This window comes from Delphinapterus leucas, chromosome 19 (genome assembly GCF_059928025.1).
Source record: "Delphinapterus leucas isolate spDelLeu-1000000601 "Yukka" chromosome 19, BTC_Dleu_Yukka2, whole genome shotgun sequence".
Lineage (NCBI taxonomy): Eukaryota > Metazoa > Chordata > Mammalia > Artiodactyla > Monodontidae > Delphinapterus > Delphinapterus leucas.
Window position 1 is genome coordinate 69,940,231 of NC_143147.1, and position 18,315 is coordinate 69,958,545.

At 55.2% G+C, this 18,315-nt stretch overlaps 1 protein-coding gene across 4 annotated transcripts in view; it reads left to right on the forward strand.

Annotated features, from left to right (window-relative positions):
* The window catches only part of PRKCA (protein kinase C alpha), a 370,931-nt gene extending 352,816 nt beyond the window's left edge, over window positions 1–18,115 (forward strand). For 3 of the 4 annotated variants that reach the window (XM_022589847.3, XM_030762139.2, XM_022589848.3), the window contains 2 exons: window positions 149–289; window positions 11,881–18,115. In XM_022589847.3, coding sequence (XP_022445555.1) covers window positions 149–289; window positions 11,881–12,045 — 306 coding nt within the window. In that variant the 3' untranslated portion in view covers window positions 12,046–18,115. The remainder of the gene's footprint in view (window positions 1–148; window positions 290–11,880) is intronic. The other variant, XM_089901750.1, reaches the window with a different exon arrangement.
* The last annotated feature ends 200 nt before the right edge of the window (window positions 18,116–18,315 follow it).

The window sequence follows — 18,315 nt, forward strand, 5'->3', positions numbered from 1 at the left end:
TCCGTCACCTCACACCCCTTTTTTTTTTTTTGGTGAGACCACTTCTGTCCTGCGGTCAGCGGACTCAGTTGTACGATCCAGGACTGTCAACTACAGTCACCAGGTTACCATGCTCCACGTGAGAGCTCTCTCTCCTCCCACTTTCTAGCTGATGACCAAACACCCTGGCAAGCGGCTGGGCTGCGGACCCGAGGGAGAGCGGGACGTGCGGGAACACACCTTCTTCCGGAGGATCGACTGGGAGAAGCTGGAGAACAGGGAGGTCCAGCCGCCCTTCAAGCCCAAAGTGGTGAGTCGGGGCCGCGGCCATTTCCCGAGCCCTGTTTCCCCCGATCCCGGGGGCTTTGTCGGCAGAGAGGAGGCTGCTGACCGCCGGCCTCTGCAGGCCCCAGCCTGGCCCTTGCGCGCGAGGTCTGAGCTGACCTTGAGCGTCAGGGGAGCCTGTGGCACCCGTGCCCCAAAGAGGGCAGCAGAGTCCCCCGGATGACGCGAGGACCAGGGCAGGTCGGCTTCGGGGCCCGGGCCTCGTGCACCCCGCGTGGCTGTCGTCCTTCGCTGAGTCCTCGGCAGGACCCCTGTCCGCTGCAGCTCTCCTGGCTTGGCCTCGCCCGACGGGAGCCCTGCAGCGTAACTGGGTCTCAGCTGGCCCCCCGGCGGCCCGGGCGCGGTTCCCACGCTGGCCAGCCCTGCCGCGGGGGCTGTGTGCCCGCTCTCATCGCTGGCACTGCTGCCTTTGTTCAGACACATCCTGTCTGACTTCTGGAGACTCCCATTTGTTTGGGGTTTGGGTTTTTTTTGCATTTATTTGGCAAACACTACGCCCCAGGCCCTCCCTGCTCTCAGTGCTTTACAAATTCGTTCATTTAGCCCTCACAGCGACCCTGTGAGGTAGCTACAGTTGTCCCCAGTTTACAGTTGAGAACCCTGCGGCACAGAGAGGCTGAGTCACTTGCTGGAGGACACACAGCCGGTGGGTGGTGGAACCAGGGTGCAGACTTCAGTGTTGTGGCCCAGGATCCTTTCCCCATTGCACAGTGGCTCGTCTTCACGTTTATGCCTCTGGAGATAAACTGAGAGTCTGTAAGACGTCTGCCCCCTCGCTCACCCCACCTGCGGCCCTGCCGTGCCTCCCAGGAAGTCCCGCTTTGCCCCACACCCCGTTTCTGAGGGCCGGGTGGATCCATGCCGTCCGGCTCCGCCCCGTCTCGGCCAGGATGGGGTGGGCTCCGGAGAGCACCGGGTAGCAGTTTTGCACCACCGTCGGCTGCAGAAGCATCCCCGGTGGTGACGCGGCCCAAATCTGTCTCGTCTGACAGGTGCCCGTGAGCTGGCCAAGGGGACCCTCCTGGGGCGCTAGGGTACCGGCTGGGCGGCTCAGGGCTTATTCTTAGAGCGGCAACTTTCTCATCCAATGTGCTTACGTGGCCTCTCCTCCAAGGATAAAACTGCTGGTGGCGAGCCCACGGATTTTATTTTTCCAAGATACTTTTAGCACAAACTGAAGAAAACCTAAAATGAATCGGGTCAGTTGACTTCCTCCTGAGTTGGCGTTTCAAGGAGGGGCCTTATGTCTCCGCTGCGCCATCTTCTCCGCAGCCAGTTCTGGGCCCTGAGTCGGGAGGCTCTCCTAGGAGAGGATGCCGGCCCTCCAGGTTACAAAACCTGGTTTTAAGAGGAAGGAAGATGAAGACAGTGATAAATGGTGCTGCCGGCGGTCTCAGAGGAATATTGTTAGGGATTTTCTTTCTTCCCTTTCATATCTCTTTAGCCTTCTTAAGTTAAGTATGAAAGGTGTACAGTAGCAGCCTACACACAGCTTAGTTTCTGTACAGGAACAACGTAGAGACGCACGCTGACCCTGCTCTGCCTGTCGAGCAAAACGCAGCCACTTGTCAGTCACGTTGCAGAAGGAGACTCCATGCAGCGAAGTCAACCGTGATGTATCCATCTTCCTTTTCTGCTTATTCCCACCTCACTGGCAGAAGAAGTTGTGTCTTCGCATAGCTTCCCACCTATGGCGACGGTGGCCCTGAACTCAGATGGGGGGAAGCCAGAGGGTCCTTGGCTCCGACAGCCAAGAATGCACCGTTCCCCGTGGGCCGCAGAACTCACTGGACCGCGTGGTCACAGCCCGTGGCAGGCAGTTGAGCCGGGAGCCAGGTCTGGGGCGGGGAGTGTATTTATTTATTCATGGAACGCTGCTGCTGTCTGGTCATTGTTCAACCGAGTGCTGGTTAAATTTTTAAAAAAGAATAAACTGCATCTGGCTGTGAAGAAACAGCCCCTGAACTCACAAACAGACGTGGAAGTCATGGACCAAGGCCCTAAAACGGATGGATTCGTGCGAAGGGCCTGTCTGGTGAGAGCTCATCTGCTCGCAGTGAGACGGCCCAGGCAGAAACCCACATTGTGCTGGGGAGTCTGGACACAGAAAAAGAAGAAGCTGGGAAAAAATGCAGAAGGACGGGATGGGAGAGGCGGGAAGCGGAAACCACGGTGGGTGTGAGTGGCCACGGGAACAAGCAGCAGACTTTTTGTCCCAAAGCAGAAGAGCGTCAAGGGCATGGGGACAGGTTGGAGGGTTCTGGCCCCTGGAGAGCTCATCCCTACAGCAAGCCCCCTGCACAGCCGCAGAGTGAGGCCCTTATCTCAGGAAGGGGCATCTCAGCGGTCTCCCGGGACACTGCGCTGGGGCGGGAAGACCACGTGCCAGGAGCAATAGTGGCCGTTCCCACCTGCAGGAAGCAGCGTATGGCACGCTGCCGTCGAGGCTGCCAGACACGCGGGGCTTGACATGGCGGCAGCAGAGGATACCCGACGGCCTCTGAGTTACTCCGCGAGAGGGGTTCCCGGCTTTCTCGGGGGAAAGTGTAGTTCCCTCACCCAGAGCCAATTACAGAGTCAAAAGAGTTTCTAGATAAAACCCGGAGCTGCGTGCTCTCTGACGGGCAGTGTTGTTGTTTAGAGAGAGATGCGATGGCGCCAGCCTGGCTTTCGCTGCTGAGAAACCCGTCAGGCAGATGTTTCTGCCAGAGGCTCTTCCTTAGCGCGTGCAGTGAACCCGATCCTTAGCACGTGCAGTGAACCCGACGCTGAGAGCAGCTCTCCTCCTCTGAGCAGTGTTTATAGCCCTGGCTGGCTACCGTGTCTGTCTTGGTGAAGTCTGCTCGATGCGTTTGTAGCAAGTGCTGGAGAATCAGTTTCCCTGAGACTTACCGTATGAAGGACTGTTGGCCCCTGGCTCCCGTGAAATCAAGGCCTCGGTTACTGTACACACCAGCAGTAGGTACCCGCAGTTGTCAGGAGATCAGGCTTGCCTGTAAGCTTGGGAGTCTCGTGTTTGTTTTAGTTTTTACTTTCGTTTTGGACCCTCCAATGAAAGCTTGTTACAGAGTCACTGACTTCCCTCAGCTGAGCTACGTACCAGTGGGCAGCCAGCGCTTCCCTGGAGGGCCGGGGCTCCCACGGTGCCCTGGCCTTGCTCACCTTCCTGTCTCCCTGAAGCTGCACCAAAGTGCCTGGAACATGTGGGGTTCCACCGTCCCAGTGCGTGGCGCGATGCACTGGGTCCACGAAGGGGCTCCAGCAGAACGTTCCATCCACGGCAACATTAAGGGTGGGTCTGCAGTGCAGCGGCAGCCTGGGTTCTGTTCAAGGCCACACGTGAAGGAGGGCGGGGAGAGGGATGACAGTGTCAGGCGGGTGGGACTGTGGCCTTCCCCCCGAGGGGGGCGAGTCTGGAGACTCAGGGGTGCACCAGCTCCTAGAGGGAGTCGGGAGCCTGCCCTGCGGCCCCCCACGGTGGGAGAATCCGTGTCCCGTGTGCGACTGTGAAGGTGAAGATGATTTGCTAGAAAGCGGGCCCATCCTCGTGTGCTGGTTTCTTTGGAAAAACCGAAGCCAAAGCAAAACCAGACAGCTGTGCTGTGATGCTCTCCTGGAGAGTGTTAGCAGCTCCGCAGCGCCCCTTCCTCCCTGTGGAGAAAAAGCACAAGGCAAGCTGGTTTCAGCTTTCTCTTTACTTGCCTCTCTGTGAAGGAGGAGGTCCCAGGAAGGACGATGGCCCAGCGTCCTGAGCACTCCCTGCAGAAGGAAAGCTCTTCCTTTTTGCCTTTCCTGAAACCATAGAAGGCCTGCATCTTACTCCCTGCAGGCTGCCCTCAGAGGCACACGCGAGCCCGAGATCCTGAGCCAGCGTCACTCTGAATTTTGTAGGCGTTTGTCCTGATTTATTATTCATGTGAATAAAATGCCCAAGAAGAGCCTTCACATCTGCATTCAGCCTACCCACGAGAAATAACAGTCTCCACAAGCATCGGAAGCAGAGAGGTAATTGGTGCTTCTCTTTTTGGATTCTATCCATTGGCACCAACGAGCAGAAGAGCTAGTTCACAGGCCGGCCAGAAGCGCCCCCTGTACTGAAATGGTTATTAGAAATTAATCTACGAAGTGAACACTGAGAAGTGTATCCAGGATTGATGGGTGAGCAGAGCACTTTAGAAGTAGGCCTGTCTATCTCAGGTAGGCTTTCTTGGGAAATTGCTGTCGTTATTTTATCAAAAAGAGACAGAAAAAGGAAGAGAAGGACTTTCCTCGGGTCTGTGGTGAGATGCACGGTCAGGTTCATTTTCCTGATGGCCTCAAAGCCTTTTTTCTCACAGGGTCATTAGTTTGTTTAGATAGTTTGATGGTGGTTTGATTATCAAAGTTAATGCAGTATTCTCTTTAATATTTTTTATTTATTTTGAAATAATTAATTTCAGACTTGCGGAAGAGTTGCAAAGGCAGTATAAAGAATTGCTGCATCCCCTTCACCCACATTCCCTCAGTGCTACCATTTCAGCACATTCCCTGTGTCATTCTTCCTCTGCACCTCTGTGAGGGCGTGTAGGCAAGGACACACATGTACATATTTTCTTTTCTGAACCATTTGAAAGTAAGTTGCAGACTTACACCTAAATAATGCCTCTTTACACCTAAATAATTCCATGTGTATTTCCTAGAACTAAGGACATCCCATGCCACTGTATTCTTTTGATAATTGCTCTGAGAAGTTATTTGTACGGGGTAGCAGCTCTCCAGGTCACAGGAGAAGAAGACCCTGGAGTGGACAGCAGCCTCAGGCCGCATCTAATCAGTTCTCCCAGGTGGCAGGTGGGGTTCATCCTCTTGACCTTTCCATGGAACCAAAAGCAGTGATGCTAATTAAAATCAAGATTCTCAAGGCTCAGGGAGCTTCTCTGACAACATACGGACACTAACCAGCCTTGGGAGACTAGAATCTGCCATATTATGATGTGCTGAGGTGGGATTTAAGCCTTGGAACGCACGTAAGATAGCACCTTCTCCTTGGTTAATTAGAGGCAGGATGTCTTCCTATTCCGTGGTAATTATGCTCCCAGATGCTTTTCTGCTTGAAAGAGAAATGGGAAGAAATGAGACTTTTGAATAATTATCAATATGAATAAGTAGCGCTCTCGCAAGGCTCAGGGAGCTGCCGGCGGGGAGCCACGGGGAATGCAGGCCCTGCGGGCCTCTGGCCGAGGGAATGGACCAGTCCGGTACCCAGGGTCCGGAGTGAAGGCGCCGTGATGCTGGGCATGACAACAGCCACTCCTGGAAAAGCGGTCTTGAGCGCCCTGAAGCTGGCCGTGCATGTAAAGAAAGACCAGGCGGCGTGCGTGTTCTCATTGCAGAGGGTACAGGCCACGGCAAGCCAGAACCTTTGCCCTCAACCACATGGGGCTCTCACCTGCAGGAACCTAACCGTTTAGTGTGTCCGTCTTCAAAGCCGCCTCCAGGCCAGAAATGGCCTTTCCTGAGAGGTGCTCTGAGGCGGCAGGTGAGGGGAGCCCTGTTTAATTTTGTCTGAGGAAATAGGGCCTGTCTCCAGGGAACGCTGGCAGGAGGTGAAAGAGGCCCCAGTCCCTTTTTAAAAAAAATTATTGTTAAAATACAGTCTCCTTTCGGTGAAAGAGATGGTTAAGCAGTAGAGAAGGATATAAAATGAAAAGGCGGGATCTCCCTCTCCCCAGGGACCACTCCCGCTGCCCACTTGACATTTCCGTAACCTTCCAGAAAGCTGTACGCGTGCATGAATCTATACACTTTGTCCCTACGTTGCTCACATGGGCGTGTGGCCTCCTTTGCGTGGGGCCCGCTCCTTTCCTTTTGTTCCCAGGCCGGGCACTGACTGTTTTCCAAATCCTCTCCTCTGCCCATTCTCCTTCTCCAGACTTTCTGCACCAAAATGCACTGGCTTCAGTGGGCGTCCAGGCCTTCGGTGAGCACATCTCCAGAACCTTGGGTGATGCAATGCGCAAACTAACCTCACTTCCTCCCATAACCCTTGGCGTGCGCTCCTGCTGTGTTGGTCCTGCACGGAGGCCCCCCGCCCAGCATGCTGATCTTAGGAAGGGCAGACCCCAGCTGCCTCCCGGCAGCCCAGCCCACTTGCTAGACGGTTCCCTGGTGTGGACGTGACCTCCCAGGAGGAGCCCGCTCCTTTCTGCCGCTGGTTTAACTACATGAAGAGTCAGGGATACGAGCCCATCGCTGGCCGTGTCCTCACCACCCTTCCACGGGGACCACGGCGCGGGGCTGAGGTCAGCTCCCCAGACCGGAGCTCGGGACGCGGGGACGGTTCCCGTAAGACGAGCTAGCTGCGTCTGGTCCTCGGCGCAGACGGTCCCCACCCTGCGAAGCTTCCTCTCTCCTTCGTCGCGCTGCTCACCTTTACTCTGGCTTTGTTCTGCACCCTCGTGCTCTCCCGGGGTCGGTTTGGCATTTTGCTCTGTAACGGCAGCGTGTTCGAGCTACTCACACTCACCCTAAGTCCCGCGCCGGTGACCATGAGGTTAATTTCTACGTCACCGAGACACCAAGGTGTAAGGCACAGGCTTGAGACCAGCACATGTGTGGTGCATTCTGGGTGGCCTCTGCCAGGTAAAAGTCACAGCCGAGAGGCCCACAGCCCGGCTCAGGCTCCGTCCCTTCCCCACGGCCCCCCGCAAAGATGCAGAGGCTGTGAGCCGACCGACCGTGCGCCACGCGGGGCTCCGGGTGGGGAGCGGCGCATCCCAGATCCCACCCGGGGCTTTGCCACACGTCTGCCATCCCGCTTTCTCCTGGATTCATTTTACTCGTCGATGATTTTACCAAATGGGTGGGAGCGTCCAGAGAACAGAGGAGTGAAGTCCTGAATCCAGAGCTACGGCAGCAGATAGACTGTTAATAGTGTTCCACTCGTCCTTGGCCTAGTAATCAGTGGCCGTCTCCACGCCGGGCACGTGCGCTGTGTGTGGCGTCGTAGGTCTGTATCAGGCCTGGTCATCTAGAAAGGGTCGCACACATGCCGTCCCTCTGACCTCACAACAGCCGTGGGAGGTGGGTGTTTGCATCCCCGTCTATCTTTACAGAGAGGCACGTGCGCTGCCCAAGCCGACCCCGGCTCCTGGCTTCTGGTTGGGTGCTTCATCCCCACCGTACCCCGGGTCTCCCCCTGGTGTCAAGTGCGTCACCGCGATCATGGAGGCCGTCCGGTCTCGGGGATGGCCAGAGGAGCTGTCCGGGCGCACATGCTGGCCCAGCCGTGCTTGGGCCACTTCCTCCGCCCTCCCCCCCTGAATCTTTGTCCCAACCAGTCGTGGGGACCTCACGTCCCGCGGGCATCCTGGCAGCTTCAGTTGGCAAAAGGTGTGGGTGGCCTCCGGAGCTGGGGCAGCGCACACGCAGCCGCGGGGTTCTGCTCACAGCTAGCGAGTGCTGCCTTCACCTGCTGTGTCCTCAGGTGGTGGAGAGCCCCGAGGCCGTGGACACGCCAGCCTGCCTGGTGTCCCCCGCACCCCCCATTCGGTCCCCGGGCCTCTTCTGGCTGCCTCTCAGATCCAAGATGGCGCCCGAGACCCATTTCCCGCCAAGCTGATGGCCCCGGTGAGACTGGCTCACAGGTGGCCGGGAGACTCTTCTCTACCGTAAAAGACAGTAGCTGGTTAAAGCCACTGTTTGTCTTTTCCCCAGGGATCCAAAGGGCCCTGAGTTTAATTATCCCGTGCAGTGGGTGGTGGTGGCGCGGGTGGTGGTATGAGGACAGTTGCATTTTTTGCACAAACGTCTTGAAAGACAAGTAGTTCAAGGTCTTCTCCAATTTGACCTAAAGGAGGCTATTTCTGGCCTGATTTCGCTGAGTTGCGGCGCGCTCATTTTTAAAGCACCGGGAGAGCCTCTGTGGTGGAAAAATTTAAGTGCTGTCATCGAGCCAAACCGGTAAAAGCAGCCGAGCTGCCCCCGCCCCTTGGGGGAGGGTCTTCCGTCCAGTGTGATCCCCCTCGGGGTCAGATATCCTCCTGAGCCTTGGACCTCAGCTCATCCTCAGACCCCGCCTTCAGCTCTTCCAGACCCGGCCCCCCACGGCTTGCCGAGACCCTCTCACAGTCACAGAGCTTTCATTCTTTGCCGCCCGCTCGGGGTTGGGTTGACCCGGTCTCCGCCATCCCCCTTGGCCCCCGCCAGCAGCATGGTCACGGCACGCAGCTTACATGCCGAGGATTTCCGTCCGCGCGTCACCACCCCAGGCTTCGCAAGCTGCGCAGCCCTTTTAGGAGGAGCCTTCTCTGGACACGGCTTCAGAACTTCCCGCCCTCAAGCATCATCCCATCCCCAGGCTCCTCCGTGTTGATGGTCACGTGGTCCCCCTTCTGAGACCTTGGGATCTCTTCATTTACTTTGTTTTTTATTTTTCTTTGGCGGTGGAGCCCTGGCTTTGAGAAATTCTCGTTGGAAGGTGACCTGCGAGTACTCTGCAGGAGGTGCTCAGGGGAAGGTGTCAGTCTTTCCTTTGAGCCTTGTGGTTGCACAGAGGCTGTGTGATGTGTTCACAGGACAGACGGACGGGCCTGGAGCTGGAAGGACAGGTCTCCAGCTAGCGGAGGAGAGAGAATTCACCATGTCGCCGTCCTCTTCCTCTTAGGGACTTCTCTTTTCCTTTTATTTTTCTTCCCAGAAATTGCTTCTCGCTCATCTTTGCGTAGTCAGTGAATACCAGGAATCAGTGAAGGAAGTAACCTCTTCCTAAGGAAGCACACGTGCCAGCTGCTGGGAGCACCCAGAATAGATTTGCTTGAAACCTTCCAGGCAGTGGGTGTTGATTAATCGGAGTCCCGAAGGATGTTCTGCTCACAGCCGAGTCCCCCGAGGCTGTAACACTTGCGTACGAGACTCCTGCCCTGAGCGTCTGCAGCTTCTCCGTTCCCTGCTCTCAGATCTGGCTGGCTTGCCTGGTTCCCTTGTTTGGCCTCCACCTTTGCCCTCACACTGACCTTGGGACCCACTGAGCCTTGCTTCGCAGTTGGAATATTTCAGGTTCCTCAGCCACAGCCCTGTGGACCTCGGGGCCAACACCTCTTTGTGGTTACCCACCCCAGTCATGACAACCAAAAAAGAGTTCAGACGTTGCCAGATGTCTGCAGGGCGGGGGCAAAACCTTCCCTGGATGAGGACCACTGGTGTCTCCGAAGCAGGGCTCTTTCTTCTCTGTTGTCATCTTCACAGTGGCGTCTGGACGCGGTGCTCTGTGGACGTTGGTTGCTGTTGTTTGGTTTCACTGACGTATCGAGTGCAGACCCTTGATTAATTCTTGGGGAGAAACGTCGTGCCCTTTCTTCCTTGAAGAGTCCTTCGACTGGTTCACGGTGGCCTGTGCACGTAGAGGGGTGCCCCTTCTTCCCTGAAGAGTCCTTCGACTGGTTCACAGTGGCCTGTGCACGTAGAGGGGTGCCCTTTCTTCCCTGAAGAGTCCTTCGACTGGCTCACGGTGGCCTGTGCACGTAGAGGGGTGCAGGCCGCAGGCCCTGCTTCTGCTGACCTTTGCCCCAGAGGCATTTCGTGCTCCTTGGGAAGGCGGAGTGTGAAGGGAAGGCCCCACCGCCCCTCATGCAGGTGGCAGGGCCCGAGGCATGGGCAGGACCGGCAGCATGGCCCCCGCAGAGTGACCGGACGGGCCCCAACAAGCCCCCCACTCGTTCGCCCACGGAGCACCCAGCAGTCACTGGTCTGAACTCGCCTCCAGTTAAAAGGCAGGTGGTCGCTTACGAAAATAAAAACCACCCCAGAGGGCTTCCCCGGTGGCGCAAGTGGTTGAGAATCCGCCTGCCAATGCAGGGGACACGGGTTCGATCCCTGGTCCGGGAAGGTTCCACATGCCGCGGAGCAGCTAAGCTGGTGTGCCACAACTACTGAGCCTGTGCTCTAGAGCCCATGAGCCACAACTACTGAGCCCGTGTGCCGCAACTACTGAAGCCCGCACGCCTAGAGCCCGTGCTCCACAATGAGAGAAGCCACTGCAATGAGAGGCCTGCGCACCGCAACAAAGATTAAACCCCGCTCGCCGCAACTAGAGAAAGCCCGCGCGCAGCAACGAAGACCCAACACAGCCAAAAATAAATAAATAAATAAATAAATAAAATAAAAAACAAAACAAAACAAAAACACCCCAGAAAGGAAAGGCCTCAGTTAGGAAGACCTTAACCTTGAATTTATGGCGTGCTTTCCACCAAGACATGTTATCTGATAAGAGGGCGGGGAAAGTATAAGAAGCTAGATTCTCGAGGAGAGCTTCTAGACGATGGGGAGGAGCTGTGACGGAGGAGGTGAGAAAGTGCGGCCCGAGACTCAGCTGCCCTCACAGAAGCAGCAGCAGCAGGTGTCGTGCGCTCCCGCACGTGCTGGGCTCTGTGTGAAACACTACGTTCAACCTTCGTGGCAGCCCAGGAGGGGGCCCCAGCTATTCTCCCCCCTTTACAGATGAAGAGAAGGGGTGGACCCCGCTTCGCAGCCTACCTACAGCCGTGCTCTGTTAAAGGTGCAGGACGCCTTAGGCCAGCTCAGTCAGTTCACGCTGCCCTGTAGTACCGGCCGGGGATGGGGCAGGGGATGGGTCACTGTGTCTCCAGAACACCTCCCAGAACTCTGTCTCAGAGTCACCTGGGATCCTGGGACTGCAGCATGCCACAGCCTTCCGGTGGCTGGGAAAGCGAACAGGACACCTCTTCCTCTTATGCGGGGTCAGACTCCCAAAGCAGCGCTGCTTCAGCGGCTGGGACTCCAGACCGGCCCCACCCCTCCTCCAGGGCAGCTCTGCCCACAGCCCATCTTCACGAAGTGCCCTGGTGGACCCAGGGGGAGAGGAATGAGTGTACAGGACGGAGACTGCCTTCTCGGGGCACCAGCACAAACCTGATCCAGACCGAAGCCACCAGCGATGCCTGCCACGGCGACCTGTCCGCCGGTTGACCAGATGTACCTAGACCGCCGAGCCCAGGGAAGAACGGCCCAGCCTTGCCACTACGCTGACCCCTTCCTGGTTGAAGATTAATTTCGGGGCTGAGATTCTAGAACCTCCCAGTTGGAAGACAAGAATAACACGGCTTTTACTGTATTACAGACAGGCTTGCAAAGAACCAGACGTGGGACAGTATCCCAACCTCTCAGTTCAGGGGCCACTGCCCTCATTTCCACCCACATCCCAGCCGTTCAGCGTGGACGCGTGCCTGCTGGCCCCGCGCGTGCGGCCTCGTGCTCGTGGCTCCGTGACGGGACGAGAAATAAGAGGCCGTGGCCTCGCTGGCGCCTTCCCGGCAACACGGCCCTCCCGCCTGGGGTGTCTGTCCCGAGGCTGCTGGGTGGTTTACAGCTGAGTGGCTCTCTGTGATTGTTCGCTCTGCCTCGCTTTCGAATCCCGTTGGCCTGCAAATCCTCCAGAACTCGTCCTGCCCAGCCAGCCCTGATGCCCTGGCCACGCTCCTCCCCGCAGAGGCCCAGAGAGCTGCTGCCTGGGGTCTAATAACCTACTGACCGCTCCTTCTTTTTCTTTTCTCTCCACAGTGCGGCAAAGGAGCAGAAAACTTCGACAAGTTCTTCACGCGAGGGCAGCCTGTCTTAACGCCACCCGATCAGCTGGTCATCGCTAACATCGACCAGTCTGATTTTGAAGGGTTCTCATATGTCAACCCCCAGTTCGTGCACCCCATCCTACAGAGCACAGTATGAAACTCAGCACCGAGAACAGGCGCCTCCCCAGCCCCTGCCCCCTGCCCCCAGCCATGGGAAATGATCCTCAGCCCTAAAGTTTGAAGGCCACCGCCTTGTTTCCAGGGGAGGCCTGAAAACTGTAGGGTTATTAGTCCAAACATGATCAGCTGTTCAGGGTCTCTCGCAACCAAGAGCATCATCTTAGCGGCAGGTGGTGTCGTGTACAGCATCCAGTTTAATTGTGTAGAGGTCACATCTGGCGGTAGGTTAACCCTTCCTGGAAGGCAAACAGACTCTACCCCCCCTTTTTTTTTTTGGTACAATTTGACATGTTTTCCAGACCCTCTGTTGATTTTCACCATCCGGATCCCCCAACCAGACATGTTCAAAGGAACCCGCCCCAGTCCAGGGAGCCAGAAACATCTCCGCGCAAGACATCTTTGGAGTAAAAGAACGGGGAGCCCAGAGAGTGAGCAAGGTGGGACCCGGGGGAGGTGGGATTGGGGCTTCAGAGGACCTGCTGCTGGTATTCTCTGCCTCGATGGAAACGGTCCCTAGGGCCCAAGAGGCCGGGAGGAATCTGGTCCCATCTGCAAGCTCACTGTTCCCAGAGGTTGGCAGTCGTAACCCACTCACAGTTACGGTCCAGCAGTTAACCAGTTTAGAAAAAGAGAGGAAGAAAACCTCAGATGAGTGTTGGGGGCATCTGCCATCTTGTACCCTACTTGGCTGATAACTGTCTTGATACTTGCATTTCTTTTTAAGAGGCCAAATCTTCTAAGGACTCCGCTAAATGAGCATGCGAAGTCACTTCAGATCAAGGGTAGATCAGTGTGCGTGTGATGTTCATTTTAATCTCTGGGAGATTATTCTGGATCCAGGGTGCCATCAGCGATCATGCCACTACACACAAGTGTTGTTAGCCAACCCCCCTCACACCGATGTTTCGCTGCCTACTTCCTAAGAAGCCGGAGCGCACACCTCCCACCCCTTTTGTACTTATTTATTTAATAGGCTGCGGTGTTTATGAGAGTACGATGTACAGTAAGTTAATCCAAGTGTTGACTGTAACTTCAGCCCCTAGAATTGATTCCCCTCCCGTCTCCAGCCCTCGACATCCTCTTGGGATGAACAGTACGGTTTTGGTCCCCCATTTCCGGTTCATGTTGAATGACACACCTGAAGCTGTAGAACAGGAAACCTGGATGCGTATCAGCTCAAAGAGGTTTTATTGCTAGAAGGATTTTTAAATGTTTTGCAAAGGCATCATGCAATGAATTTTGCATGTTTAGAATAAACCTTAATAACAAGTGAATCTATGTTATTGATATAATCGTATCAAGTACACAGAGTATTATAATAATTTTATAAGACACAACTGTGCTATGTCTGTGACGGCTCCGGTTTCTAGTCTGCTTTTCTGATTAGGTGTTAGCTTCCTTTTGTGCCGCTGTGCTTCCTCTTCCCCACGCCGACTCCGTGCGTACCCTGCATTGGCACTGTGTCGGGCGTACTGACTTTTTATTGCAGTAGATCTGATTTCGAAGGTGAATGGCTACTTTGCATGATCAATGAGGCTTACATACACATATACATAAAAATATTTGATTCTACCTGCAAACAAAAGTTTCGTCGGGGGTGTGGGGTTACTGTCGAGGCGAGACTCCTCTTAGCCTCTGAGCCCTGTCGCCTTCGTCACGCTTCCTCCTGTGGCAGCAGGAGATGTTCAGCTCCCGTGCCCCCAGAACGTTCGTGCAGGTGTGGTGTCGTCACGGCCCGGGGGCTGCACTTTGCTTAGTCAGTTCTTCCCTTCAGCCTTGTTGCTGCTGGAGACTCGGGGTAGGAGGGACAGGAGGATGCCCTTCCTGACGTGGGTGTGCGGATGCCCCGGAAGCGTGCTGTCCATCTCACCGTCCTCGGCACGCCCCGCCGTCCGCTACCGCACGTGCAGACTTTGTGAGGCACAGCCAGGCCCTGGAGCCGTCAGCAGACGCTCTGGGGAGGCTGCAGATGCTCTCCCAGGTGCTGCTAGAAGCGGCCTTCCCTGTCTTGTAAGGAGCACTTCCGTGGGACGCAGCATCACAGTGTGGGGTCCTCAGGGGAGCCGGTCAGAAAGAGCGGAAAGAACGTTTACGAGGGACGTGGTTGTCAGTCCTTACAGGGTGCTGCTCGGTGCCCCGTTCCCCAAAAGCGTGTCCCAGCGAAGCGTCTTCTCACTTTTACTCTCTGGCTGTTTGCCTGAATTTCAGCTGCCACACGACCGCTGAGGGGTCTTAGGGATGAGAGGCCTCGGCCATCCTGGGAAGCCTTGATTGGGTAGGGAACAGGTTAGACCAGAAAAGAGCAAATTCTTCTGCCACCTTTTACGGACCCTAGACTCAAGGGCTCCAGAGGGGCCCCGGCTGCGGAGCTGTGGCCCCATGGGTCCGTGCACGTCGGGGGGCCGCATCTTCCCCAGGTGCACCTCGTTTGGTCTGATAGAAAAGGGACCCAAGTATAGAAAGAGCCTAAGAAGCAGAAGGGCCGGTCACCCTGCCCCGGAACGGAGCAACAGCAGGACGGCAGATCCCCAGCTACGCCCCAGGGGTGAGGAAAGTCCCAGCAAGGAGCCCGCGGGGTTGAACCACGTGTTCCTGAGCCCCTCGCTGCCTGCTCGCGCTAAGCCCCGGGCAGGTCACGCTGTCCTTCACACAGCCAACACGTTTCCAAATTATTCATCTCTAGGAAACATCCCAGCTGGTTTTTATCCTTTCTGAGTGTGTGGCAAAGTTTTAAAGGAAATACCGTGGCTGGGGGGCCCTGTACTCTGCGTGAGGGACTGCAGGCTTGAGGACAAACTTTGGGGGAAAACAGTAGAAGCTCCAGTGCCAGCGAAGTGCTACCGTGATGGGGCGTGTTGGTGCGTTGCCGTGTCCCGAATGTAGATAGAAGCTAATGCTTTTCAAAAATCTGAGCAACCCAAGACAGTTCTGCTGAAAGCACACGTCATGTTGGTAACCGTCAGCAGAATGGATTGATAAAGGTCTGTGGCTTTATCCCCATTCGTGGAGGTCACGTAAAGTAAAGCCACAGGGAAGGGGCCGCCGTTTCCAAGGGGCTGGGATAACAAGGAGGCCCTGAGGGGCCAAGTCACTGAGGGACCCGAGAAGGGTCAGCCCCGGGCGCAGCCTGTGTCGCTGGGGTCCATGGAGGTTCAGGCCCGCAGGGGAATCCAGCTCGAGCTGGGTCCCCCGCCAGACACTGTGACACGAAAGGCCGTTCAGATTGTTCCCGTGACCTTCCCCTGGGAGGCGGCTGCTCCGAGGCTGCGGCCAGTGCGCTGGCGGCGCTCCTCTGGGCATCGCCTTCAGACCCACGAGGGATTTGGGTTGAAGGAAGAATATGGGGTGTGCAACCCGCAGAGGTTAATGGGAGGTTCGCTCGAGGCTGGAATGATTCAGAAGGTCGATAGGAGACCCCGGGAACCGAGCGATGGCTCTCCATCACGTCTACTGCTATTTTGTTCACGTTCATGCAGAGCCTCTGCCTTGTCGTGTCTTCGGAGATGGTTAGGCTTTTTCCTATCAGGATTTTGGGAGAAAGCCAGAGGGTTCAGAGATCTCCGGAAACTTGGTCTGAGACGGTCAGCTAGGAGAGCGTGAGGACTGTGATTAACGCGATTCAGCGAACGATTGTCGAGCCCCTCGGAGCCACGGTCCTTAGCCGTGGTCGGCAGGGAGTTTAGGGAAGAGTGGGTTTGAGTGCAGAAGGGCTGGCGGACGCTTGCAGCAGGAGGAAGCCGGCAGGGAGGGAGGGGCGCTGCGGTCCCCGAGGCTGAGCCGCGGGTGGTGTCCGGTGCGGCTGCTGGCCCTCCTCCTCCAGCATCTCCCAAGCGCCAGCAGCGTCCTCCCTGCCCCCTCGAAGAGGCTCCCGGTTCTCTGGGCGGGGCCGAAGCATCCAGCAGGTGGGTTCGCACCCACTTTTCCCCTGTGACTTCCTGTAGCTGGGGGTCCGGGGAGGGGGGAGCGGGGACAGAGCAAAAGCAACTAACACTGCAGGCCCCCCCCACCTCCCCGATTCCACGTAGCAGGAGGGATTTGAGTGTTTTGCCGGCGTTTGTTTGCTCAGTGCTGAAGGGAGGACAAAGTGAGGGTCTTATGTCTTTAAAAGCCTCAGAAAGGAAACACCATCTGACAGTCATTTTCTCACCTTGGTCTTGTGAAGTCGCCTATTGTACCATTTCCTGCTTCTTTAAGCCCAGCAGGGGCAGCACTAAAGAGTCACGATCGATCGTGAACCTGACGCGGGGCAGCGACCCAGAGACGAAGACTCTCAGGGTCGCGGGGACAGGGAAGGCCTGACAGTCACAGGAAGCAGAAGGCGTTCTCGCTGTTCGTGACCACACCCTAATTTGACAGGGAGCGTTGGGAAATGTTTTTAAAACCTTTCCCTTGAGTTACTTGGGCTACATTTTATGAAATATACTGACTGTCAACATTTCCGTCATTTCCCGTGTGGGCTGATGCAGCACGTCTAGGGAATGCTGTATATTTCTGTTGTTAGAAAGGTTACCTGCGTTACACGGGGGTGAAGGCAGCCGTGTAGAAATGGCGTTGGCCACAATTCTGTTAATCCGATAGTGTCAGGGGCTCGTCAGGAGGGTTAAGGGCGGAATGACCAGGATCCCAGCGCCACTGATGTGTGTGATCAGCTGTCCGTTAATAACGGTGTAGGTCCAACTCAGTCATCAAACAGCCTTAAAGTGACCCACACTAAGGCCCACACGTTCCAAAGACTTTTTTGAAACCTTATGGAAGAAATTAATCTGTTAATTCCAACAGAACATCTGAATATACTGGGCTATTTGTACTTTTTTATAGAGAACTTTATTAACTCAATTCTCCTTAGAAATGAGTTTTTAAAATAAAACTACTGACAGTTTCATAAGATTCCAATCACACGGAGCCTGTAGGAGGACTCAACTGGGGTCAGCTAGAGCACCCCTGTCCTGCAGTCCCACTGCAGGATTTTCCCATCCAGTGGGGTATGGAGTCCTCATCACAACGACTGGGAGTTCAGGTGGAACACGTTAGCAGAATGATGCCCTCCGTGTTTTTAATGAGACATTGGGGACAACTGTCTAAAGTCTAGAAACTTTGGGACCACAGGAAAAGATGGCTTTATTGTCCCCTTTCCAGATACAGCTCTAGGACAGCTTTCCCATTTCCTTGCCCTGCGAGGCTCTGCGACCACCTTTTGGCATGGGGATGGGGGGGGCGCCTCCTCAGCTCTGTCTCCTGTCCCCACGGGCCCCCAGGTCTCGCATATACTGTGAAAGTTCAGTGATGCCCTGCGAGAACTTGGTCCCTGGGCGACTCAGAACTACCCTGACATCCCCAAGAAAGAAGCAGCAGATGTGCCCATTGGCATCATCTCTAGTGAGTAGACGGGACCCTACTTGTCAAGGCTACTTTATAAGAACCTTTTTTTCTAAAATAAGACAAAAGGTGGCTTTGCATTTTCTGATCAAACGGCTCTGTCTTTGCCCCTCTGCTTCCCTTTAGGAGTATTTATTCCTGTGATTGTTGGTAGATTCTTGGTGATACTCTTCCTGGAGAACTGTGATTCTTTTCTTGAGGGGGTTAGTGGACCATTCAGAATCATCCGTGAAGGCTGTTTTCCTTTTGAGTCTAAAAATTCACCTCATATCTCTTCTCTTAGGGTCTTTTCGAATGTCTTTTGTAGATGGTCAGAAACATTTGGAATCACTGCTTTGCTGCATGAATTTGGGGGAAGGGTGGGCTGAAGGACAAGCCGTGTTTAAAGCATCCTTGAAAAGGATCCTATATCAGACCCCAAATGTGTATGGAGGAGGGACAGGAAGAGACGGAGGTTGCAGTGTTCCCTTCTGTCAAGCACCTGCTGGCAAAACGTAGAGGCCATTCAGCTGTCAGATCACATTGGGTTTATCGCAGGTGAAATGGATGTACAAATTACTGCATTGCTCTAATTCACATAACCTCTAATCTTTGTTTGCATGATACGCTTTGTTAGATACATTAACTGTAGTTTGGAAGCAAGTGTGTATGAATAAAGATAATGATCATTCCTTCGTGTCCCCGGTCTCATTTGCATCCCTCTGTGGCATCACAATGAGTTTTCATTGTGTTCACCTGGCGAGTGTAGCATTTCAGTCTGGGTGCACCCTGTGGACGCTACTGTCTTTTCACCTGTGTCGTGTGTGCCTCTCCATTTAGGGTCACTGTCTTTATTTCCTAAAATACTTCCTGCTTTGAATTGAAACCCAAA